General features: G+C 33.2%; 13 protein-coding genes across 13 annotated transcripts; 9 read left to right on the forward strand and 4 right to left on the reverse strand.

Moving 5' to 3' along the window:
• Positions 1–246: 246 nt before the first annotated feature.
• Positions 247–1551, forward strand: POT1 (acetyl-CoA C-acyltransferase; the record flags this gene model as incomplete). Its single annotated transcript, XM_020192018.1, has 1 exon — positions 247–1551. The coding sequence occupies one exon, from the start codon at positions 247–249 to the stop codon at positions 1549–1551; it is 1305 nt and encodes a 434-aa protein (XP_020048980.1).
• Positions 1552–3513: 1962 nt separating this feature from the next.
• On the forward strand, positions 3514–5181 carry ASCRUDRAFT_7206 (glycoside hydrolase family 15 protein; the record flags this gene model as incomplete). The annotated part of the gene is made up of 1 exon (XM_020192020.1): positions 3514–5181. The coding sequence occupies one exon, from the start codon at positions 3514–3516 to the stop codon at positions 5179–5181; it is 1668 nt and encodes a 555-aa protein (XP_020048981.1).
• A 2172-nt stretch (positions 5182–7353) lies between these two features.
• ASCRUDRAFT_32381 (uncharacterized protein) lies at positions 7354–8946 on the forward strand (the record flags this gene model as incomplete). The annotated part of the gene is made up of 1 exon (XM_020190356.1): positions 7354–8946. The coding sequence occupies one exon, from the start codon at positions 7354–7356 to the stop codon at positions 8944–8946; it is 1593 nt and encodes a 530-aa protein (XP_020048982.1).
• Positions 8947–9811: 865 nt separating this feature from the next.
• On the reverse strand, positions 9812–11600 carry ASCRUDRAFT_7208 (L domain-like protein; the record flags this gene model as incomplete). The annotated part of the gene is made up of 3 exons (XM_020192024.1): positions 9812–10247; positions 10323–10804; positions 11181–11600. The coding sequence occupies 3 exons, from the start codon at positions 11598–11600 to the stop codon at positions 9812–9814; spliced, it is 1338 nt and encodes a 445-aa protein (XP_020048983.1).
• Positions 11601–14065: 2465 nt separating this feature from the next.
• ASCRUDRAFT_32349 (NADH dehydrogenase [ubiquinone] 1 beta subcomplex subunit 3) lies at positions 14066–14218 on the forward strand (the record flags this gene model as incomplete). The annotated part of the gene is made up of 1 exon (XM_020190351.1): positions 14066–14218. One exon carries the CDS (start codon positions 14066–14068, stop codon positions 14216–14218), a length of 153 nt encoding a protein of 50 aa, XP_020048984.1.
• A 308-nt stretch (positions 14219–14526) lies between these two features.
• Positions 14527–15252, reverse strand: ASCRUDRAFT_69452 (ribonuclease P Rpr2/Rpp21/SNM1 subunit; the record flags this gene model as incomplete). The annotated part of the gene is made up of 1 exon (XM_020191673.1): positions 14527–15252. The coding sequence occupies one exon, from the start codon at positions 15250–15252 to the stop codon at positions 14527–14529; it is 726 nt and encodes a 241-aa protein (XP_020048985.1).
• A 618-nt stretch (positions 15253–15870) lies between these two features.
• ASCRUDRAFT_32390 (uncharacterized protein) lies at positions 15871–16338 on the reverse strand (the record flags this gene model as incomplete). Its single annotated transcript, XM_020190358.1, has 1 exon — positions 15871–16338. One exon carries the CDS (start codon positions 16336–16338, stop codon positions 15871–15873), a length of 468 nt encoding a protein of 155 aa, XP_020048986.1.
• An 894-nt stretch (positions 16339–17232) lies between these two features.
• ASCRUDRAFT_137198 (translation elongation factor 1-alpha) lies at positions 17233–18337 on the forward strand. The gene has a single exon (XM_020189120.1). The coding sequence runs from the start codon at positions 17342–17344 to the stop codon at positions 18245–18247; it is 906 nt and encodes a 301-aa protein (XP_020048987.1). The 5' UTR covers positions 17233–17341; the 3' UTR covers positions 18248–18337.
• Positions 18338–18685: 348 nt separating this feature from the next.
• Positions 18686–20746, forward strand: ASCRUDRAFT_69454 (uncharacterized protein; the record flags this gene model as incomplete). Its single annotated transcript, XM_020191674.1, has 2 exons — positions 18686–18692; positions 18822–20746. 2 exons carry the CDS (start codon positions 18686–18688, stop codon positions 20744–20746), a joined length of 1932 nt encoding a protein of 643 aa, XP_020048988.1.
• Positions 20747–21213: 467 nt separating this feature from the next.
• On the forward strand, positions 21214–22407 carry SHP1 (protein phosphatase regulator SHP1; the record flags this gene model as incomplete). The annotated part of the gene is made up of 1 exon (XM_020192029.1): positions 21214–22407. The coding sequence occupies one exon, from the start codon at positions 21214–21216 to the stop codon at positions 22405–22407; it is 1194 nt and encodes a 397-aa protein (XP_020048989.1).
• A 388-nt stretch (positions 22408–22795) lies between these two features.
• Positions 22796–23107, reverse strand: HHF2 (histone H4; the record flags this gene model as incomplete). Its single annotated transcript, XM_020190332.1, has 1 exon — positions 22796–23107. One exon carries the CDS (start codon positions 23105–23107, stop codon positions 22796–22798), a length of 312 nt encoding a protein of 103 aa, XP_020048990.1.
• A 306-nt stretch (positions 23108–23413) lies between these two features.
• ASCRUDRAFT_32770 (histone H3) lies at positions 23414–23824 on the forward strand (the record flags this gene model as incomplete). Its single annotated transcript, XM_020190382.1, has 1 exon — positions 23414–23824. The coding sequence occupies one exon, from the start codon at positions 23414–23416 to the stop codon at positions 23822–23824; it is 411 nt and encodes a 136-aa protein (XP_020048991.1).
• A 1361-nt stretch (positions 23825–25185) lies between these two features.
• SIW14 (putative tyrosine protein phosphatase SIW14) lies at positions 25186–25677 on the forward strand (the record flags this gene model as incomplete). Its single annotated transcript, XM_020190340.1, has 1 exon — positions 25186–25677. A coding segment is annotated over one exon (492 nt), but the record flags the coding sequence as incomplete, so codon positions are not given.
• Positions 25678–25684: the final 7 nt, after the last annotated feature.

Below are 25684 nucleotides of genomic sequence, written 5' to 3' on the forward strand. Positions count from 1 at the left end.
CCTCTACACGTGCTTGTTTTTCTAAGTTTTCCTGTTCTTCCCCAGTTTTTGGGCCTTCTTCACATGAACAAAGAAATGAGGGACGCGAACAAAAATGTGGAGCAAGAGTGGTCGAGCTTTGACATTTGATTGTCGAGTGTTTCTATATAAGAGCAATTGATGGAAGCATAAAAGCATTCCCATCTATTGTACTACACTACTAGTATATCAACCGAGAATATACATACGAGGACTCCACATTTTGCAATGGATAGATTATCACAAATCGCAAGCCACTTACTGCCAACCTCCAATACTGTTGTCGATTTGAAATCGAAAAACCCTGGTGATGTTGTGATTGTCAGTGCATATAGGACTGCTATAACCAAGGGAGGCAGGGGTTCGTTCAAGTCTTTAAAATCCGAGGATATATTGTATTATTTGTTGAAGAAATTTAACGATTTGAAGATCGTTAGCCCAAAATTAGTCGAAGAAATTACTGTTGGAAATGTGCTAAATAAAGGTGCTGGAGCCAATGAACATCGAGCTGCTTGTCTTGCAGCTGGGTTTCCCAAAGAGGTTCCTGTGTTGGCATTGAATAGACAGTGTTCATCAGGTTTAATGGCTGTTAATGACATTGCAAACAAGATCATTGCCAATCAGATTGATATTGGATTAGCATGTGGTGTTGAGTCAATGTCGACATTTTTTGGACCAAGTGCAGTGTATCAATTGTCTGATACTTTATCTAAAGACAAAGAAGCAACTAAATGTTTAATTCCAATGGGTATAACCAATGAAAATGTGGCTGAAAAATTTGGTATTTCAAGGAAAGAACAAGACAAGTTTAGTGCTGCATCTTATCAAAAGGCTGAAAAGGCATTAAAGAATAATCTTTTCAAGAATGAGATTTTGTCATTAGAAATTGAGCTTGAAGAGGAGAATGATAATGATGATGATGATGATGATGAGGATGACGAAAATGATAATGCTGAGAAAAAAGTAACAAACAAAATAAAACACAAGTTGGTTGTAGATAGAGATGAAGGACCCAGAATGAATGTCACTCCTGAATCGTTATCTAAAATCCGACCTGCATTTAAAAAGAATGGTGTTACACATGCTGGTAATGCATCTCAAGTATCGGATGGCGCTGCACTTGTGTTGCTTATGAAAAGAAGTGTAGCTGAATCATTGGATTTAAAGCCAATTGGAAAATACATTGGGTGTGTATCTGTTGGTGTTGCACCTGAGATAATGGGCGTTGGTCCTGCTTATGCCATTCCCAAAGTATTAACAAAGTTTAAATTGAGTGCTGATGACATCAAGATATTTGAAATCAACGAGGCATTTGCTGCGCAATGTCTATATAGCATACACACATGCAATATACCCATGGAAAAGGTCAATCCAAGAGGAGGTGCAATTGCGTTGGGACATCCCTTGGGTGCAACAGGTGCAAGACAGGTATCCACACTATTGAACCAGCTACAAGATGGTGAAATTGGGTTAACAAGTATGTGTGTTGGAAGTGGTATGGGTGCAGCTGCTTTATTTGCTAAGGAAGGTTAATTATATCATATCTATATATATCTATATATAGATATACGTTTATTTATACCTATATGTGTATTTAAATATATTCAAGTTGGGCACAATTTCTAAACAGGTTTTGAAAGTGACTTGAAAGTGGTTTGAAGGTGATTTGAAATTGATTTGAAATCGGTCTGGATGTGGGATGTAAGATGTAAAATCATATGAAAATCATATGAAAATACTGAGAAAAAGCGAGAAAACTCTAATGAAAAAGCTTTCAACCTAAATTACAAAGAGATAGTACACATTACGTCGTGAACTCTGGTTAATAACATTTTTTTACTGTTTATATACTCTCAGTGGTGACTTGTTTTCTTCTATTTATCATTCAGTAATGAAGGTGCACTAATTATTACAGTTACTCTCGGTATTATAGTTGTCGTATTAATAATAGATCATAACCACTGCTCTCACAGCTACTATTGTTGATGAGAAACAGATTTACCAAAGGCGAAGCCTTCCTATTCCCCAGCATTTTTTTAAGGAAATAACAGTCATGACTAAAAAGCTTTAATCTAAATTTTAAACTATTATCAGAATGATTTAACATGATCAAACATTATTTTAAGATTATTTTAAGGCACTCACTCCATTTTTTGGAAAAATTTTAATTTGTAACTTGAATTTCTGTTTTCATTCTCAAATGCTGTGTATTTCATCTTCTCGTATTTTGATTTTGCACATTTGTGATTTTGATTTCACTTCATTTCATTTTATTTAATTTTGTATTTTTTTTCAGCTCTACCTCTTTCGATGGTGTTGCTTCTGGTTCTCACGACAAGGACCTCAGATAGAGGTGTTTTGTCACAATACACCAGCAGCCTAGCTGCCTATATAGCAAGCAAACGATAAAAAGAAGTCCATTAGCTTTTGCAGAGCACGAGTTAGCAGCGGTGGAGCATGTCAATATTCTTTTTAAATCAAAGTTAAACCCACAATTGATGATTCGAATCCTGATCTAACAGCGGTAGGAGAAGTGATTAGGTCCGGATAGAGAAGGCGCGGCTGCACTCCGAAGCCGCGCAAGCATAGGCCAAGGGCAGATGCGCGCGGTCGGAAGTCATTTTTGCGCGCGAAGGAGGTTTTTTAGGCTTTTTTAGGCTTTCCTGGACCCAGATCACACAAAACCGGGATTTTACATCTCTGCCCCAGAATTTTTGCATTTGATTCAGGCCTTAAAGAAAGGTCAATAAGCAGTGAAGAGCTGTTGCAAAAGGAAGAAATTTCACAGAGATGATCTCATTGGCGCTGCGAACTGACATGATTGGGTCTTCATGTCACTCCTCCAGTGTCTGCGTAGGATAACATTATATTTTGCTGATTTTATTCGCTTGGGCTGTTGTGCAATTGCAGCTTTTAATGTTTTGCTTCGTAAACTCTTTTTTTGCTTCTTTCCATTACCATCCTATTGTGATTGCTGACTTTCTTTGACTTCATTGATTCCTACAGATGATAATCATTCATTTTCCGTAGTTTACATTACTGACTTCTCTAATTTTTCTCTTTTTTTTTCTCTCTTTTTTTTTGCCATTTGACCTTTACCAACAAAATAGTATAGAAAATTTAGCATGCATTTTTAATATAAATATTTAGGATATTCCAGCTATTTCTTGATTTGCCTTTGTATTTCTTTCTCTTTTCTTCTCTTTTCTTTTCTCTTCTTTGATTTACACATTTGATTCTCATTGACTGTTTTATTTGCAATAATTGCTTTATTGGTTTCACCAACTGCAAGATCAAATTTTCATTCAACCACAATCACAAGTCGCATTTCCTAACAAAAACTACATCTCATATTTTTCTCTTATTCATCCCAAATAACTCAGATCCACCCAAATAACAACTACATTTCAAAAAATACTACATATCGCTATAACATAATATACTATATCTAAAATAAACAATAAAAAAAACCCATTGATCAATTTCCCCACAAAAATGATTATTTCAAAAATCTTATTTTCACTTTTAACTCTATTAACTTTTTCAGTTGCCAATGTGCTTCCATTATCATATTCTTATCAACTGCAATTACTTGACCAAAAAAATTCAAATGCAAATTCAAAATATTTCAATTTACTAAACTATTTCAACAACGATTACAACTCCATCAAAATCAGCCAAATCCCAATCAAGTCTCAAAAATTCATCCCAAACCAAATCTCAAGAGACGACCGGGAATCCTGGATTCAAGAACAGAAAACTGTTTCTTTCAGAAACATTTTAAACAACATTGGTGGTTCTTTAACTAATATCTCCAATCCGGAAAATAATGGTGTTTCTGTTGGTGCTGTTATTGCTTCTCCCTCAAAGGTTCATCCTGACTACTTTTACCAATGGACAAGAGACGCCGCAATCACAATGCTAACCATCTGTGACTATCTCCAAGATGACAACTTTCAGAACATCTCTCTTATTGATCTAATGGAATCATACATCGACAACAACTACTACCTACAAAGACTATCCAATCCTTCAGGTGATTTTGATGATTTATCAGGTCTCGGTGAAGCAAAATTCCACGTTAATAACACTGCTTTCATGGAACATTGGGGCAGACCACAGAGAGATGGTCCAGCTTTAAGAGCCATCACCACTATCAAATATATCGATCTCTTGAACAAATTCAATAATGGTGAAATTAAAACTGACGACAAAATATTCAACAGCACTGCTGACATTTACAATTTGATCATAAAACCAGATTTGGAATATGTTGCCAAGTATTGGAATAAAAAAAGCTTTGATTTATGGGAAGAAATCGACAGCTTCCATTTTTTTACCTCAATGGTTCAACTAAGATCATTATACTCCGGTGCTCAATTAGCTCTAAAATTCAACGACAACCAGTTTTACTACTATTTAATGGAAAATGCAAGATCATTAAATGACTTTGTTGTTTTCAAATCCGGATACAAACAACCATCATTGGACCATCTAGTCGAAACTCCTTCATTATACTTGTCAAATCATAGAAGTGGTTTAGATTCTGCCATCATTATTGCTTCAATTTTGACTCATGATTTCGATCTCGATGTTAACCACTTGATTCCATTCGACATCAACGACCCATTGATCCTTGGTACCTTGTATGCTTTGATCTCTGATATGAAGTATCGTTATGCCATCAATCATAACCTGATCAGCTTAAATCTCGGTGTTGGAATCGGTAGATATCCAGAAGATATTTATGATGGTACAGGATTTGCAGAGGGCAACCCATGGTTCTTATCCACCTCATATGCTGCAGAGCTATTTTATAAGATTGTTTACTCCTTTTTTAATAACGCAGAGGACCTAAGAATCAACCCAGCCAATTTCAAATTCTACAAAGAAAACATTATTAATTTTAATCAAGAATCAATTGAAAACGACATTATTTTACCATTCAAATCAAGTGCTTTTAATGCAACAGTCTCCAATTTGCTTTCCTACGCAGATTCATTTTTGGACGTCGTTCATTCCCATGTTTCTGATGAAGGTTCAATTAGCGAACAGTTTGATAGATACAGTGGATATATGAAAGGTGCTTCTGATTTGACATGGAGCTATGGATCTCTTTGGAATGCATTTAGATGGAGAGAAAAAGTTTTAGTTTTATTTTAATTCATCCAAACCTACAACTACAGTTACATTTCAAGCTTATAAATTTTTTTTTTTATTTTAAAGTGATTTTAGACTTCATTTTTTTTTTTTGTTTTTAACGTTATTTCAATTACAGTTGTGCCTTTTCAGTGTTTGTGCTTTTTTAATGTTTAAGCAATTCTTGTTTTTTTATTTTTTTTATTTTTTCTTCTTATCTTTATATTACTAACTATGTCTTTTTTTTATTCTCATTCTTCTCCTCTTTGTTTGTTTCTATTTTATTTGTTTTATTGAGCTTAATCATTGTTTTTTCTTTTTCCTTTTTCCTTTTTCCTTTTCCCTTGGTTACTTTTGTCTCCTTTTATATGATTTATCATTATTTTCAAAGGTAAGTCTATTTTTCTTGTGTGTTTTTAAATTATTTTCTCTCTTTCCTCTTTTATTCATTTACTGATTGATTTTTTTTTATGAGATTTCCATGATTTTTTTAGCGGTTTTCATGATATAAATATGAAAACCTAATGATCAAAATTTCCAAGTTGTGTTGTTTCCATCTGAGCATTCGTTCCAGTGTTTTTTTCTCTGAAGGTATATTTTTGTTTTTATATAGTATCTATTACATAAATCACATATACATCACCTCCACATCACACATTGTGGACTTCAGCCACATCATGGTTCAAATCAGGCAAAAATAGCCTAGCCGCTGTGTCACATGCGCAGCCACTTTAGAAACGGGCTTCTTGAGCGTTTCTCCTGAAAATCCCAAGTTGCGTCCAAAAACAAACAGAGATTTCCAAACACAAGTCTGGTAAAGCTTCTGAAATCAGAGCTCAAATGGATTATCACAAGACAGCGAGGATTGACCATGAAATTCACGAGTTAAGGCAGAGTCGATCAAAGGAGATATCTTATTTCCACTAAGTCTCTCCAAATCTGCTGAGATTGCTGCATTTTTTCCTGAGTTGTGAGAAATCAAACCATGTTGATATTCACCTTCAGAAGCTGATTATCATCTCATCATCAGACATTTTGTTCCGGTCAAGACGAGATGCACGTGTACATGGGTTTGATTGGCCCATAAACACGCATGCCTCTGCACAATCTACGAAATTGCACGCCAGAGAACAGGGCAGATGCAAGCCAGGGCTGCGGAAATTTTAATTGCGTCCAAAGTTAAGGTTTGGGCTGCATTTGATGAGTTGATCCGCGCTGTGATTGGTCTCTTCGTCTCTTTGAAGACTCGTAAAGAAATCTAACAATATGCACTGATTTATCCCAATATGTTTCTGAAAGATGGTTTAGATCTGGTTATCATTTGGATCATGAAGCTGATTTCATTTTGTTTTTTTTTCTTGTTGTTTTGCCTTTTTCTCGCTTGTTAATAGCTGCTGCTTTTTCCTCTAGCCAACCCTTTTTTGCACTGGATGAAACCAAACCTGTTTATTGTTTCTACGTTCAAGTGACCGCATTATCAAACCTGAGTACCCTTTTTCCAAAGAACTGGTATTTATACTGCACTTTTATTTATATTTATATTGGTATTTATATTTATATTGGTATTTATAGTCATTTTTGCGTTTATTATTTTCATAACTATACCGAGACTAGAGTTAATATTTCTAACCATAACTTCACTCATATGCTCCTCGTTCACATATTTGCAAAATGGCTTTAAAATCTCCAAATAGATCCTTCAAAATTCGTCCAGATATAAGCCAGGATCATAGTCCTAATACTCCTACAAATAATAATAATATAAATCAGATACCTCGACTCCGAAGTGAAAGAAACTCTTTCACAAATGATTCTAATATTTCAAATTTACATAACCAACCATCATTTATTTCCAACTTTAACGTAAATAATAGCTCAACAATGATAAATACTCTCGATTCAATTTCAACACTTAATACTTCAATCACTCATAACGTTCAGAACATGCAAAACAACCAACGATTAACTAATCAAAATCAAAATCAAAATCAAAATCACAACCACAATCAAAACTCAGATGACAGAAGTAATGGTTTGAGCCAATCAAACCAAATCAACAATAATTTACTATTACGAGAATTCGAAAGGTTTTCAATGGATTCTACAAGCACCTCATCCACTTTATACCATCAAGTATCCTATGAATTACATCAAATATCCTCTCCACCACTAGATAAAGAACCCGGTCATAAATTAATGACAACTCTAAAAGCGTATCAAATACTATTCATAATATACGGTGGAATGGTGGGAACAGGTTTAATCGTCTCTTCAGGAAACTATTTGCAAAAGTCTGGCCCTTTATCTTTACTATTAGCTTACATCTTAACTGCGATAATAGTTTACTCAGTCTGTGCTGCTATCTCAGAAATGGCTGCATACCTCCCTTTACCATTCTTTGGTTCTTATCCTTCAAGATATGTCGATCCAGCTTTAGGTTTTGCGACAGGCTACTCTTTCTTATTCAGATTCCTAATTGGTTGCCCAAGGCAAATAACTGCCTGTGCTTTAGTGTTTCAATATTGGCTTCCTCCAGAAAAGGTTAATCCAGGAGTTTGGGTTTTGATTTTTTTCATTTCGGTAGCTTTGATCAACTATTTTAACATTAAAAATTTTTCTTTAATCGAAATCTACTTGTCTCTGTTTAAAATAATAACTTTGCTAGGTCTAATATTCCTTTTAATTATTATCATGCTAGGTGGTGGTCCAGAAAACGATGGTGTGATTGGCTTTCGCTACTGGAAAGACCCTGGCCCTTTTGCTTCATATAGTGTCGATATAGATGGTGCCACTGGAGCGTTTGCTTCCTGGATTTTATCTTTAGCAGGTTCAATCTATTCCTACATGAGCATTGAGAACTTTTGTATTATTGCTTCCGAAATTGTTAACCCACGAAAAACCATTCCAAAATCTTTCAAAATGATTTTCTGGTCTGTGACATTCCTTTATTTATCTCTAATTCTCTTGTTGGGTATGTGTGTGCCTTATAATGACCCTTTGTTGATTGAAGCTGTATCTTCTTCAGCATCAACCGCAACTGCTTCTCCCTTTGTTGTAGCAATCAAAAATGCTGGAATTAAAGTGCTAGATCATGTCATAAATGCTTGCATTATTATTTTTGCGTTTTCATCTGCTAACACAAATGTTTATTTTGGAACAAGAACCCTTTATGGTTTGTCAATCTCGGGTATTGCCCATAAAATCTTTTCAAAGACTACAAAACATGGCGTTCCAATTTACGCTTTGCTATTGGTTGTATTGTTTAATTTAATAAGTTTTATGAATATTTCAAACAAGGCTAAAGAATACTTTCAATATTTTGTCGACTTGAGCTCAATGTTTGCTCTTTTATGCTGGATATCCTTTTTGATTGCCCACATAAGGTTTATCAAAGCATTCAAAGCTCAGGGACTTGATAGGAAAACAGATTTAAAATATAGAGCTCCTTTTGCTCCTTACTCCTCCTGGTTTGCTTTGATAACCTGTTTAATATTAGCACTTGTCAAAAACATGAACATCTTCTTGAATATTCCTAACCAGGGATTTGATTATCAATCATTTATCAGCAGCTACATTTCAATCCCTATTTACATAATTTGCTACTTTAGCTACAAATTGTACTATAAAACTAAAATAATTGCCCCAGCTGATGTGGACCTATTTTCATATAAAGATTATGTTGATGCCGATGAAGAAGCCTTTTTTAGAGAAAAAAACGAGAGAGATCAACATTTGATACCCGGAACATGGAAATATAGGTGGAGAAAATTTATGGAATTGATTGAATAGTTTCTTAAATTATTTGAAATTATTTGAAATTATTTTTTCATTGTACCCAATTTGGTTGCTTTTATCTCTTTATTGTTTGTTTTTATTGCTTTAATCTATTGATTACTCAAATACCTTTTGTGTATTTTCTTCTATATTCTTTGTTTTTGATGAATTTATAAATATTGTTTTATTTTTTTTAAAATGATTATTAAACCAATTGGTGACAAAATCATCACAGAAAGCAATATCAAGGAAATATCAATATAGGAAAAATGTTTGTTAACGATAACAATTTTTTCATTATGATAAAAGTTTATTCACAAAAATCTCTTTGGAATTTGAAAAAAAATTATTTTTTTAATATAAAAGATATTCATTTTGTGTTGTATTGGACCCGAAACTAAAAACAATACTGTGTTCTTTTATAATAAATCTCTAATTCCCTTTTCAAGATTATTTTTATGGTTCAATTTCCCATTCACTTCCAATTTCACTTAAAAAGAATCATAAACAACAATCGAAATTGCTTTTAGAAAATACTATTTACCAAATTGATAAGATCAAAATCAGTCAATATACAGAACATAGTTATTTTTGAAAATATTGTACATCACTCAGTTCAATTGTGATTTATAATAATTTCTTCTAGTAAATGTCATTTCTATCAATTTGTTTGTACTAAGAGGTTTTTGCTATTGTTACAAAACAAATAAAAGGTTTCTACTAAGGGGTCTGATTTACACAGCTAATAGGAGCTATATTAGTTTTTTCAAATAAATAGTCACTCAGCTTTATTAATAAATATGCTCACTATCAAATGAAACTGAAACTAAATTTTTTGTTTTTCAAAAATGACATTAGCAAAAATGATAATATTATTGATCTAAGTATCCTCCAGTATTAAAGAGAAACAGCCTCGTTTATCTCTGACAATTTTGAATCTTTTTTTTTGTGATTTTTTTTCACAATAAGGATTAACACCAATTAACTGTTGTAGTGCTTCGAGTTTGATCATTTCTTTTTCACCAATATAATTATCTTTCAACTTAAGAACTTTTAAATTTTTTAGTTTTGATATATTATTGACTTCGGAAATTCTATTATTCAGCAAGTTTAATGTCGTTAAATGAACCAATTTTGATAAATTTTTAATTTCATTGATCGAATTCCAACTAAGATTTAATTTTTTCAACGCAATTAATTTTGATAATCCATCAATTCTTCTAATATTATTCAGAGATAAATTAAGATATGTAAAGAAAACTAATCTATTCAATTTTTCAATTTTTGTGATTCCACAAACTGATAAATTTAAAGATCTTAAATTTACTGGATTATCTAGATATTAAATCTTCCAAATGTGGCAATTATATGATAAATCCAAATATTCTAACTCAGTTAATTTATCTAGATTCTCTATTTTTGTAATGTTATCGTTTGATAGTATTAATTTTTTTAGATTTTTTAACCTGTCTAAATTTTCAATTTTCTCGATATTTAGATTATGAGATAAATCCAAACATACTAAGTTGATCAACATGTCTAGGTTCTTAATTTTCAGGATGTTGGTATTTGATAGTATTACTGTTTTTAAATTTATTAGCATATCCAAGTTTTCAATGTTCCAAAGTACATTATTATATGATAAATTTAAATATTTTAGATTGATCAATGTGTCCAAATTTTCTATTTTCTTGATGTTTGCTTTTAGTATTAGTTTTTTTAGATTTTTTAACTTATCTAAGTTTTCTATTTTTTTAATATTTGAATTATGTGATAAATTTAAATATGTTAGATTGATCAATGCATCAAAATTTTCTATTTTTTGGATGGTTATGTTTGACAATGTTAATTTTTTTAGATTAGTTAATTTATCCTAATTTTCAATTGGAACTGCTTGATTATCACGAATACTCAAAATATCTCTAAATGCAACACTTATGTCTTTTAAACTAAAATGTTTTACAATGGATTTACTAAATTTAATAAAATAAGAGGAAAAAACCAAATGGAATTCAATAAAGTACTCAAAAAATTGATGATTTAAATCATACAAATGTATATGATCAATTTTATGTAAATCATGAGATATAGTAAGAGGTTTTTTTTAAGACTTTTGGCAATTTATTCCAATCCAGAGTTCCATAGCCAGTTGTTATATCTTTTAAATGTTTTGAATTACTTAAAATCACCTTTCCGATTGTATCAATCTTATCAATACTCTCTAATTATGTATTTTTAAATGGAGCAACAGCATTAACAAAAAGCTGAAAATGTTCTATTTTGATTGAATTGTCTGATAGTTGATTTAGAGTATCAAACTCATCTATATTCTCTAAACATGTAAAGAAAAACCTCAAAATTCTGCAAAACTTTAATATTTCAGAGTTAAATAGATGTAAATATTTGAAATGGATCTTCAAAAATGACTGTTTATTAATATCATACAGACCAGTCAATATTATATCTTTAAATAGTGATGATAATGCGGAAAATTTGATCGAATTATTATCCGATAAACTAAATAGCCACAATTGATCCATTTGTAAATAAGTAAATATCATATTAAACAACTCAAAAGAAATCATATTAAGTGGTTTACGGGATGATATCGCTTGTGCTTTATTTGAATCATTATGATACTTCCCCCAAAAAAGCTGGTATGCATTCATTGTTTGGAATTAATAAACTTGTTATTTTGATGAAGGTAGACATGAATAAGCAAAGAATGCTCAGCATAATTATATATCTTCAGCAATCAAATGGTGTATTTTAAGACATATAGATGGATTCATGTCGAAAATGCGTTTCTTCTTTTTGTCTGCGTTAATATGCGTTAATATGCAGGGACTTTCTTGGCCTCCGAATTCTGTTTCGGAGTCCACTTTCCGATAGCGCCGGGCCTTATGTATACAATCTGGTTTGTGTCTACGCCCGGGCTTAACTATTGAAATGTTGATGCCAAATCAGATCACAAATATTAATACAGAATTGCAAATAAAACAAAGCATTAGTTTAATCATCGGTAGTTGTCCATTTGAAATTGCAATTCAATCATAGCTCTTGTGACAACCTCTTCGTTCAGAATAACACCAATTGAATAGTTCAATTGGACATTATAAGTATTAAAGCAGCTCTAACGGTGTACCATCTTGATCAAACATATTATCGATTAGCTCTCTTTACCATCGTTGCAATTTTATATCGAATCTTACTATCAATTTCCTTATTTAATTAACATATTTTCTCTGAGAGATTTTGAATTTTAAGTGGACCTTTAGAGAAAGCAACAATTCTATCCGATAAAAATATAAAAACTGCTGGTGGTAACTTTTGCTTGCAAATGCATTATCTATCTTCTTTAATATACCACAATTTGGAATTTGGTTAACAAAACAAACTATTTAATTACACTATCAAACTGATTCTTTTATCAAATGATGATGATGTATGAATAAGAGCAAGATGATATAACAGGAATAGTTTATCTTGTTGGGGGTCATAGAGAAATTTTATAAAGGAAATTAACTAGCAATTAAGGGATCTCAAGTAATAAGATTTGATTTAATTATATTCTTTCTGCTGCCCATCATCATCTCATTTACGATGGATAAATTTATCGAGCAAGCTAACCAGCTCACTAAATCAGTCATGGAAATTAAAGATCAACTGCAATTATTTAAATTGAACAGCCAAATTAATTTTGACAAACTTAAACAGAAGATAAACTCAGTTCATATATCATGTACTAATTCTTCACAATACATAAAGTCTATGCTAAGCAAAAAACCAGAGAGTATGTGAGTGAATATAGATATATTTAATAATCCCATAAAAACCCTATCCTTTTGATTTGTTTCCCTCAATTCAAAAAAAAGAGAGAAAAATAATAATAAAAAAAGGAATAAATAACAATAAGGGGAATTGATAATAACGCTAAAAACGTCAGCTATGGATATACCAATTGAATAGTTCTACTTCCAACAACTGACTGTCCTCTCGGTAGTATCAAGTTGAATAATAATGATAATGCAGAAAGTTTAATTGAATTATTATCTGATAAACTGAATAGAAACAATTTATCAATTGGTAATCAATTGAATATCATGTTTGGCAATTCAAGAAGAATCATACTACCAAGGTGATTACAAAATGACATCGGGAACATTTTAGCTGAATCACCAAGAAACTCTCTGTAACACAGTTAATTGGTAGTGATTTTGCAAAGTTCATTAATGGACTTGTTGATTTGATGGTGGAGGAAGACATGAATAGAAGAAGAATGCTCGACGTCTTTATATATCTTGTATTCGTAAATGTCATACAGTCCTATAAACTGGATTTAGGGACAAGCCAAAAACCACTTCACTCTGATGGTGTCTCTGGGTATAGTTCCTTAAATTGCAAAACAGGCACTAGGTAGTGCATCCCATTCTACCCAGCTTTGAGATTTTCATATTTTTTAAATTATAATATTTTAAAATTCTCAAAAGTTTGACCATGTAAATCATTGGAGTAAACATGAATAATTTCGTTTGGAGTATGAAAATCAAGACAAATCATCCTTATTCCTGTTGAAATGTGGCATTTGATTGAATTCACTAGTTTCCACTGGTGTATTCGAGATGGAATATTGGAAAAAACTAGCACAATTATTGATGCCCTTCATGAACCACCAATAATCAACATCCAAAGTTAATTCTAATATCCTTTATATAATTTGAGTTGTTTCAACCTTGAAATCCAAGGTTGGTATCTCCAGCCATCAGCGCTTTTTCTTTGGCAAAATTAGCTGCCAACTCATGCTGAATTTTCATCTGGAAAATTCAAATCTTTGCTATTTGTTTTAAACACTGAATTTGAATTTTTGATTTTGGTTTTTGAGTCCTGATTTCTACTTTCCGAAAGTTTGTTTAATCGGTATGGTTGAAACAAAAACCAACCACAGAGCTATTTTGCTGTGATTATCAAACATCAATTAACCAATTAATCCATAAAGTTATTTTTTTTCACCATAATGGCTACAGATCCTTGGGCAAGAAGGTATGTGTCTCGACTTCAATTTATTGTGCCAGTTTCCCTCTTTAATTGAATAAGCTCTAACGAATAACTTCACTTTTTTTCCTCCATTACAATTATGAACAGAGAAGCATGGAGATACCAAGGTGCTTTTGCTAATAGATATAAAGGTGCTCTTCCTGGTTTCGGCACAGCATGTGTATTATTCGTAGCTTATTGTGCTTACGAAAAGATATTTTTGAAGAAGGATCATCATGATGAACATCATTAAATTTCCAGTTATTAAGGCTGGTTTTTTTATTTGTCCTGAGCAACGTTAACACTGATTATATTCTGCAAAAAAATTTTCTTCTTATAAATACTGTTTCACGACTAAAAAAAATATAAAATTATATGAATTGAAACTATTTAAATAAAAGATACAAGATCTAGTAAATCGTTTTCACCAGCTAAATTTTTCATTTGGAGTTTCTTGAAAATTTTTCTAATTCAAAACAAATGGTATGGAATGATTAGATTAATTATTTTATACTGTTGGAAGTTCGATAAAACGTAGAAATCGAAATAAGAACCCATGTTTTACATAAAAAAATCACTCATCTCCAAGGATTTTTGGTTTTTAGACTTTTTATTTTGAATTATGTCTATGAGAGAATGTTTTTGTTTCTTTCTCTTTTTTTTAGTCAATGATTTTGAATCCAGGTGAATATTTTTGTCAGTGAAAGGAGCATTTTTCGAATTTTCATCAATGTTTTTGTTTGAGTTTGAATTATTGTAAACTCTAGGATCTTTTGAAGTGTTCTTGGATTTTAAAGGATTTTCTTTTATAAAATTTGTTTTTTTTTGTGAAGTTGGAGTTAGTAGGGGGATTAGAAGTTCATGATTACATAGAGTACATTTATAGGATAGGACTCTTTTTCTTGGTTTCCATTTTCCAATAATTTGATTTGACTGGACTTTTACATTTGATTCCGGTTGCTTAGTTTGTTTAGTTTGTTTAGTTTGTTTATTTTGACGGATTCTATTTTTGATTTTGGGATTTGCTTTGTCAAATTTGACTCGAATTGTGACATTCACCCCAGGTAAGTAGATATTATTGCAATTTGCACAGAATCGTAAATGTTTTGCATTTTGGCTATCTTTAAATTGTAGTTGATCTGGGAGATTGATCTTATTTGTATCGCAATAATCATAAAAATTCTGAATGTAACTGTTTGATAGAGCAGCGTTAAAACAAATAGAATGAGAAGATGAGTATAAATAGTCAACAGAATGGTTCTTCTCTAATTTCTTTTCAGAACTCATTGAAATAAGTTTATTGAATATGAGTGTTTTCTAGAAATGTGAGATGGTAGCTATATTTTTGTAGAGTTGTGGGAGATGCCCAAGGTGATAATTTCAAAGAATAAACAAAAATCAGATTTTCCATCCAGTTCATTTAAGCACTGCAGGACTCTGCAGCGAAGTACATTTCGCCTTCAAACACCAGTGGATTGAAAGAGCTGAAGAATGCTAACAAATGGGTGCAATGAGTTGCAAGTCTACCTCTAGAAACAATATGATTCTGGATCTCATATCTAATAAAGTGCAAAGAATCATATGAGAGATCAACTGAATCATCATATTAACTCGTTCAGAAGCTTTTGGATTGTGATTATCTCACAGCAAACATTAAAACCATATAACCAATGGCTGGCGAGAAAACGATAATTCTTGGGGCTGGTTTTTGGAGATCCAAATCCAAAGTCAAGCTTCAATTCAAGAAATTAATTGAGTATCAAAACAAACAGAGCGACCAAAAATATATCGATCATTAATATTACAATTCATTATGCAGAATAGTGGGCTGTATTGCAACTGTGAGGGAATACTAGACAAAATTTCTGAACAGACTAAAGCCAGAAGAACTGAAAAAGCTAAGAGCTAAGGAAAGAAAAAACGCCTGCCATGCAAAATGGCATTTCCAGCAAGAGTTGTTGCCAAAAACAAAGGCCATGGCTGTCCATAGCGAAGACCAGCAAGTGACTTCCTTCCATGAACTAGCAAATATAATGTCGACCACACAAACGTGAAACCAGCACCATTGGTCACATCTCCATCCTGGATTATAAAGCCTGCAAGAGCAAACGCAGAACCATAGAAAATAGAACTGAAAGTTCCAACAGGTATCATGAGTTTGGTAGTAGCTTTATTCTCTTTTACTCTGTGAGAAAGAATCTTTCTGTTAATGAACGGCGTTAAGAATATGGACACAGACGAAAACCATGCTGGGTAGGGAGTGGCAGTGTACTGGTAAGCCCTTTGGAAGAGAGGGTTTTGGAAGCTAGAGGTAGCGACAGCTGTGACTGTCTCTTCTAGAGAAGAAGAACTTGGAGCAGCATCTTTCGCCATCTTTCGAATGTTTTGTCTGGATTGTGATAACTGAAGCAACACTCTCATCAGAGCCATGCTCAAAGTTGCTTATGAAAGGACCACAGATCTTGGGGCCTCTCCTTTCGGAAGCCATCAAGCGTAACACAAGGTACCCGCTTTGATTGGCTATTATCTGCCTTGTTTTTGTGTGTACAGTTGTGGCGAATTTGAGCCGGAATGGGAGCAGGCTTACGTTCTATCCCGCCAAATCTGCACTGCTCTGCGATGCTGGGGAGAAAGGAGTCGAACAAAGATTTGCCTTCTTGAATAAGAAATACCATCACCGGGGGTTATGCACAGTGGCATCGCTACTCATGAGCGCCTTGTCCAATCACATCGAGGGAGGTGGCTGATTCACAGCCATCGAAATATATATATTGGCTTGTTCTTCTCAGCTGTTGAGAAAGAGTTAGAAATGAAATAGCCCATAATCCACGCACTCTCAATTTATAAGGCGATTACTTCAATTGCTTGAATACACCTGATATTATATTTTTGTCAAGCCAAACACTATTAAGAACAACTAGCACATACCGCCGTCACAATGGGTAGAGAAAAACAACACGTTAATGTCGTCGTTATTGGACATGTTGATTCTGGCAAATCAACCACCACCGGCCATTTAATTTACAAATGTGGAGGGATTGACAAGCGCACGATTGAACACTATGAGAAAGAAGCTGCTGAATTAGACAAAAGCTCGTTCAAGTATGCATCGGTGCTAGATAAGTTAAAGGCCCAGAGAGAGAGGAATCACCATTGATATTACATTACGGAAATTCGAGACTCCAAAATACCATGTTACTATTATGGATGCACCAGGACATTGAGATTTCATTAAGAACATGATCACAGGTGAACACTGGCTGATTGTGCTATTTTAGTTGTTTCAGCTGTCGCTGGTGAATCTGAAGCTGGTGAATCTGAAGCTGGTATATCTACAGACGGTCAAACCAGAGAACACGCTTTACTAGCATAGACCATGGGTGTTAAACAATTAATAGTTGCGGTGAACAAGGTGGATAGTGCTTACTGGAGTGAAAAAAGATTCTATCAAGTTATCAAAGAGACTTACGATTTTGTCAAGAAAGTTGGTTACAATCCTAAATCTGTAGCTTTTCTTCCAATATCTGGTTGGAATGGTGACAACATGCTTGAGTCTTCCTCAAACTCTTCATGGCATGAAGGTTGGGCTGTGGGGATTGGAAATGGTGTACTTCGTGGTAAGACGTTGGTACAAGCTATTGACTCGATTCAATTGCCAAAAAGACCAAAAAATAAACCATTACATTTACCATTGCAAGACGTCTACACGATCGGTGGTATTGGAACTGTGCCAGTTGGTAGAGTTGAAACTGGTGTGATAAAGCCTGGTCAAGTTGTTACATTTGCTCCTCTCGATATCACCGGTGAAGGCAAGTCAGTTGAAATGCATCACGAATCATTATCCGAGGGCCTTCCTGCTCACAATCTTGGCTTTAATGTTAAAAACGTCTCTGTCAAAGATATCACAAGAGGCTACGTGTGTGGTGATGTCAAAAATGACCCACCGAAAAGTTGTGCTTCCTTTGATGCTCAAGTTATATTGCTTAATCATCTTGGTCAAATTGGCATTGGCTACACTCCAGTGTTTGATTGCCACACTACTCATATTGCCTGCAGATTTGCTGAATTAAAAAAGAAAATTGATAGAAGAACTGGTAAAGCAGCCAAAATAAATCCAAAATTCCTCAGAAATAATGAAAGTGTTATTGTTAAATTAGTTCCAATCAAACCAATGTGTGTTGAGAGCTTCAACGAGTATCCACCATTAGGCCGATTTACTATCAGAGATATGAAACAAACTGTTGCTGCTGGTGTTATTAAAAGTGTTGAAAAGATTAAATAATACGTTTGAGTAAAACATATATATCGCTAATTCTTCTAATTCATGAATATAATAAAGTGTTGGAATCACTTTGTGAATTGTGGCGGTGTTCTCGATTTGGCAAGATTTTCACACTCGCTAAATACTATCCACACTTCATACCCAAACGGAATCCAATTCAGTAATTGGCATGGTGTTAATTACTGTGCCACATCACATTTAAAACATGCGTTTATCACGTGTAACACGTGTATTTTACTGGGGTTTATCACCTTCATACTGTTTATCTTCAGCTGATCTACCGAAGGATACCACCATCAATAACCTCTTCTCTATCGTTGCCTTTGGAGTGCTACATTCTAAGATACTCACTTACCACCAATAAATTGCTTTTAATTCTTATTTATTTTTCAAATTTACTTTTCAAATTTTGACTTTTCTCTTGTTGTTTTCTCGAGTATGGATAGTATGTTTTTTTCTTCGTGTTTTCTCACTCATACTCAGATATTTCCATCTCCTTTTCCTATCTCTGAGTGAAAATATTACCATTTAACTTCTTTCATTAAATGGCCTGCTTAAGTTTATTACTATTTAGGCACTTTGAAACTAACATTTTGTTCTTCCACTTTTTTGTCATTACTTTTGGGTATTTTTGCTTTAGATTATGAAGTACACATTAAACCAAATGGCAACAGCATTGTCAGCACTAATTCTCTTGCGAATCCTTCAAGTTTCACTGAATCTTATTCAGTGTTAAGATCAAATATAATACCTCCAATTTGTGATGATCATAGCACTGAGTATGAACACTTCACTTCCACTCAGCAAAATGATTTGGCTAATTTTGCATCAATTACCGAATCTCATTCCCATATTCCAGTAACCAACAACAATTATAACAATATGAATTTGATGAGCATCAATTCCATGAATAATATCAATGCTATGAATAATATCAATGCTATGAATAATATCAATGCCATGAATAATATCAATAATATCAATAATATGAACTCCCTTTCTAGTAGCAAAAAAGAGAAACGAAGGAACGCAATTTTAAACCGTTTAAATAAATTGAATGAAGATTTAAATTTAAATAAAGAGGTCATTTATCATCGAAATTATCAGATTTTGCAAAACGATATTTCTGATTTGCATAATAATACCAATCCAACTTTGATTTCAAATTACAAAAATCTAAAAGAAATTCGAGATTATGAACTAATCAGATTGAAATTATTTGAAAATTATCAGATTGAAAAAATCTTTAAAAATTTTAAAACTGAAATTAACCAAATTAATAATGATTATAACAAGTACATTTTAATTTTAAAAGAAAAATTATACGAAAAATTAACCAATGATATAAGTAACTTGAAAAATGAAAAGATTTATAAAGATTTTTCAAATAAATCTCACTATTCAAGTAATCTTAATCTTGATAACGACTTGATTGCTTTCAAAAATTCCAATCATTACAGAACAAAATATAGAGTAAATAAAAAAGCCGACAAATCTGACTCAAAAAATCGTGGCAATAAATCTTCAAATGAGGAAGATAAAGACGATATTGACAATTTCAACAGCTTTAATATATCAAATATTGAAAAAGACCACTACTACCCTATGATAAGAAGATCCACTCGTCGTACAAGAAATAGCAATAATAATGGCCACAGTCATATGAACAATATCAATTCAAGCAACATCAACTCTAATAACCAGCACAATGATAACAGTTACAATTTCGGCTATAATAACAATTATAATTCTCCATTTCATAACGGATATGACAGTACTACGAATGAAGATTCTAATCTCAGTGGTAATGAAAGTGGGCATAATACAACATCTAGAAAAAGAAGGAGACTTTTTTTTGGAAATGGAAACAATAGTTCAAAAGATAATAACCTTGATGGAAGCAGTAATGGATATTTTAATAGTGGAAACAACTCTTCAAGAGGAAGCAATAATAACAACAACAACAATAACAATAACAATAACAACATTAATAGCAACAGTAACGGAAAATTTTATTCAAACCAGATATCCCCTGATGACGATTTATTCAGTGATACTGTCTTGTCAGAAATATTGTTTGGTAAAGATTTTGCTAACCTGCTGAATAATAATGGGAATCCCAATCATAACAACAATGGTAATAATAACAATCATAATGCCAGCTCCAATAGTAAAAATAATCATGGATCTAGTAATAGCAAGAACTCTAATAGCAAAAAAAGTGAAATGAAAAAACCAAGCGATGGATTAACATCTCTAACGCAAGAAGAGTTGAATGAAGATTTAAGTATTCTTCGATCTGCAATGGCTTCAAATGATAATAACAACGCTAATAATACTGTGAACAACAGCAATAATCTTGCTAATGGAAACACGTCTAGTTTTTCCAACCTCTCTAATTTTTCAAATATCCCTAACATTTCCAACATGGTGGGGTTTTATAATAATAGCAGTGGCAATCAAACCAACAATTACAATCTTAGTAATAATTCCAGATAGAGAAGGTGAATCAAATAATACAATGCAATATATTCGATGAAGCATTTATCCAACGAAGATAAGACACCTCTTCCCACTCAAATCCAGTATAGTAGTGGTGTAGTTTGAAGTTGTATATATATTTGGCCCAGAGCGGTGGGAAGGGGGGGGGCGACTCCCTTCTTGGGGGTCTATGGTTCCGTTCTTAGTAAGCCGCCAGACCTCCTAACGCAAGGGTCCTTGGAGGACCGCTGTTACTTTCGCTGGTTATGTGGCGACTTATTTTCGTAGAGAGTAGCTAGAAAAATTCACTGGAAATTTAGGGAGAGATCAACAAAGTGTTTGAAATAGATAAATTATCATCTTAGGTTGCCTTCCAGAATAAAATCGTTCAGTTGCGCAATTAATTAAATAAACCATTTTACATTTATTTCAATTTGTTGTTTTTGGCATATATCAGTTTTTATTTTTATCGGTTATAGTTAAAAATGAGTTTTCGTGGTTTCAACAATCCAAATAGAAACCCCAACAAGAGAGGAAACAATCAAGGGTCAAATGAAAACAATAACGTTAGAACATTATCAGATTTAAATAGTGGGGATGACTTTGCTGATGACGATAAAGATACTAATTTTTTCACTGGAGGAGAAAAGTCAGGGCTACAAGTTCAAGACAATTCCAACAGAGACAGCAGAAATGAACAAATTCGAAATATATTAGAAAAGTTAACTCAAAGAGCCAGAGAGGATAGTAATAAAGAAGATGTTGAAACAGGATTATCCAATTTAAGTGGCAATAATAAGTTTAGTGGTAGAGGATTTAGATTAGGTACGGAAAATATTGATAGTGAAATAATTCCAGATCCCAACCAAAGAGAAGAAAGTGAAGTTAAAAGCGAGGAGGAAGAAGAGGAAGAGGAGGAAGACATTTATAATGCCAATTTAATTATCTGGAAAGATGGATTTACAATTGATGAGACGTTTTACTCGTTTGAAAATGAAGAGAATCAAGATCATATTGCCAAATTGTCAATCGGGTTTGTTCCGGCCAAACTATTTCCGGATTTGAAATATAATCAAAAGATTAACATTGAGCTAATTAAAAGGGAAGATGAAAAATATGATGCATATAAACTGAAGATGTATTTGGAAAAAATAAACGAGAAAAAGGAAGAATCTAAAAAAGGAAGCAATACCAAGAAGACTCCGAAATTTTATGGTACAGGACATCGATTGGGTTCAGTCATTCCCAATATAAATCATGGTGAGGTTAGTCAAGATGTTGAAGAAAGTAGTCGAAGTGATAATAGTAATAAGAATGTTGCTACACAGGAGACAAAAAAAGAGCAGGAAAAAGGAAAAGGAAAGGAAAAAGAAAAAGAAAAAAGTGAAGGAGATACAACGGTTATGATCAGATTTGCAGACCGAAGAAATTTGAAGGTAAGAGTTTTCAAACATCAATCAATTGATCAGATTTTTAAATTTGTCGATGAGAAGATATATGAGAATAATAGTTATGGCAATAATCACGAAGGTCAAGAGTTTGAAAATAGCAACGATATATTCAGAGAATGGTTTTTATGCTTTACTTATCCACTAAAAGAGATTGAGTATGATCCCAAAGTAACAATTGAGGAGGCAGGATTAGCGAATTCAGTTGTGATTCAAAGATGGAAAAAGTAAGACTAAGTACACTTTATTGATGTGCTATATTAATTGACATGTTACATTATTTGATGAATATGACAATTGCGTATACAGATAATTAATACTCGAGGTTCCTTTAATGGCCACATGACGGCTGGCCAAGTAGTAAGCAGCATTAATATAAGAGACATGAAAGAAACAGTTATTAATGAGAAACATAAAACTAGATAAATGAAAACAAAACACCAAAATAATATAAACTAACAGATATGTAAAGAAAGTAATAAGAAAAAAAACACAAAACTAGATAAGGATCATTATAATAGATGATTTCATTACAGTGAATTTAAAGACCAATTGTGATTCCCAGCAATACAGACGTAACACCACAACCATCAACAGAGCATCTGAAGCATTTCAAGATTTAACCACCGAAACCATACAATGTTCTTCCTTGTCTTTTCAATGCATAGACCACATCTAAAGAAGTAACAGTCTTTCTCTTAGCATGTTCAGTATAGGTGACAGCGTCTCTGATGACGTTCTCCAAAAACGATTTAAGAACATTTCTCACTTCTTCGTAAATCAAAGCTGAGATACGTTTGACACCACCTCTTCTGGCTAATCTTCTGATAGCAGGCTTGGTGATACCTTGAATGTTGTCTCTGAGAATCTTTCGATGACGTTTGGCACCACCTTTTCCAAGACCCTTTCCTCCTTTTCCACGACCAGACATTGTTATTTGCAAAACCACGAATGTTCTATTCTACAGCTTTCTTTGAACACTCTTCGTTGAACACTCACCACAGCAGAACAGGCATATTTAAGTCTCTTGAAACACACGCCCGGCGGCAACGGCTTCCCGTGCCACGATCTACACCCAGTGCGGCACATCTCAGCCCGGGTCCAGATGTTTACCCAGGGGCGGACATCGCAGCACAGGCTCTAAGCGCCGACAAAAAAAGGTATATAAAGCTGTAGAGCTTGCCTCCCACCGAGAGAAGAGTCTTTTGAACCAACCAACTTCGTCACATCTACTGCAATGGCTCGTACTAAACAAACCGCAAGAAAATCTACTGGTGGTAAGGCCCCAAGAAAACAATTAGCCTCCAAGGCTGCTAGAAAATCTGCTCCATCTACCGGTGGTGTCAAGAAACCCCACAGATATAAGCCAGGTACCGTTGCTTTAAGAGAAATCAGAAGATTCCAAAAATCCACTGAATTGTTGATCAGAAAATTGCCTTTCCAAAGATTAGTCAGAGAAATTGCTCAGGATTTCAAGACTGACTTGAGATTCCAAAGTTCTGCTATTGGTGCTCTCCAAGAATCCGTTGAAGCCTACTTGGTCTCCTTGTTTGAAGACACCAACTTATGCGCTATCCACGCCAAAAGAGTTACCATCCAAAAGAAAGATATTCAATTAGCTAGAAGATTGAGAGGTGAACGTTCTTAGATTTGTTTAATTATTTGAGCAATTTGCTTTTTTTTTTCTGCCGGATTCATTTGGGTTTTAATGATAATTGTTTTACACTAGTTTTTTATATATCTTATATGTCTTAATTTATTTTATATCCTTACGTTATTCTAATTTATTTGTATATTACTTTTCACTCTTGGATGTAAGTTGCTCCTTTTTTTCGCTGTGCCTCTCTCAATTGGTTCCATTTGTGTTGCATCCCACTCTTCTCTTTAGTGTTCTTTTTAGGCTGCAAAAGTAAGACTGTTGTGAACCATCGTTTTGTATAGCAAAAAGACATATTTCTTCATCAGATTGTCTCAAAATATTGTCTAGAATTTGCTTTCATACGCAATAAGTTTATTTACTGAGCAGTGAAAGGGTTTCATTACCCAAATCAACATATCCACATATCCAAATATCCAAATATCTCCTTATTTTCAAGGTTTCATATCACAAGACCCATTTCCTTTCTTGCTGTTATCTTTCGCTCCAGCGATTATTCCTCTAGAATACATCTAAATAAATTCAATATTTATACCAGCTTTTTCAAAAAAAAAAAAATAATAATAAAATTCACAATATCATATTTCAAGCGAATTTTATTGAAAATTTTCATCATCCAAAGTACAAGTTATTGATTAAATTAATTTCCAAAACCTATTGAATCCACTAGATCAAAAATGCTTAATAAACCAAAAGATGTCGGTTTTATTGATCACAGTCCAATTCTGAGTGCAAAAATAAAACAGTTGAATAATTATATACTACCCGATAATAATATCCACACTGCTCAAGACACCATAGCGAATTTTGATAATAACCAGAATAGATATTCAATATTTCACCAAAAGGAAAAACAACCTGATATAAATCCCAAATACAACCCCAATCTAATAACCCTAAATGATGACTTTACTAAATTAAGCTTACATGACGATCTCATCCCAAATGCTAATCTTGAAAATACACCTGAGAGTATCACTAAACATGACAGTTTTTACAACACTACACCCAAACTTTTGGACAATAACCATCGTCTTGATACTAATACTAATACTAATACTAATGCTGTCGTTAACAGTCAACTTGATCACAATCAACTTGATCACAATGATTTTTCTCATCAAAATGTCGAAAAAGACGATTATCTGGATTATATTAACTACAAAAAGAACTTTCAATACCAACTCAATAACAAAAAACGAAAAAATATAATTTACTTGAAAAAAACAATTCAATTATATGAAAATGAAAAGGCTAAAAAGTTGAGGAAAAAATTGAACCCTGATTTATCCATAGATGATAATACCAATACTAATTTCAAAATCTTTCTCACTCCAAAAATAATATTGCAGCCGCCAGAAAATTTTTCTCCTGTTATTGGCAAAATTTACAGATCATCATTTCCACGGATCGAAAACTTTGATTTTTTGAAAAAATTAAATCTCAAATCAATCTTGGTTTTAATCCCAGAGATATATCCAATGGAAAATCTAGTCTTTCTAAATAATCAAAACATCAATTTTTTTCAAATTGGTATGCCTGGAAACAAAGAACCTTTTGTCAATATTGAACAAGATATTATAACCAAGGCCTTGGAGATTGCTATCAATCCAGATAACCACCCTTTGTTGATCCATTGTAATAGAGGAAAACATAGAACTGGTTGCTTGGTTGGTTGCATAAGGAGACTACAAAAATGGAGCCTCACAATGATCTTTGACGAGTATAGAAGATTTGCTGCTCCAAAAGTGAGACCTCTCGACCAGCAGTTTATCGAGTTATACAATGAGAATAAAATCGTTTTGATTGCAAAACAAAACAACTGGTTGCCTTTGGCTTGGTGATGCTATC

This window comes from Ascoidea rubescens (genome assembly GCF_001661345.1).
Source record: "Ascoidea rubescens DSM 1968 unplaced genomic scaffold ASCRUscaffold_3, whole genome shotgun sequence".
Classification (NCBI taxonomy): Eukaryota; Fungi; Ascomycota; class Saccharomycetes; order Ascoideales; family Ascoideaceae; genus Ascoidea; species Ascoidea rubescens.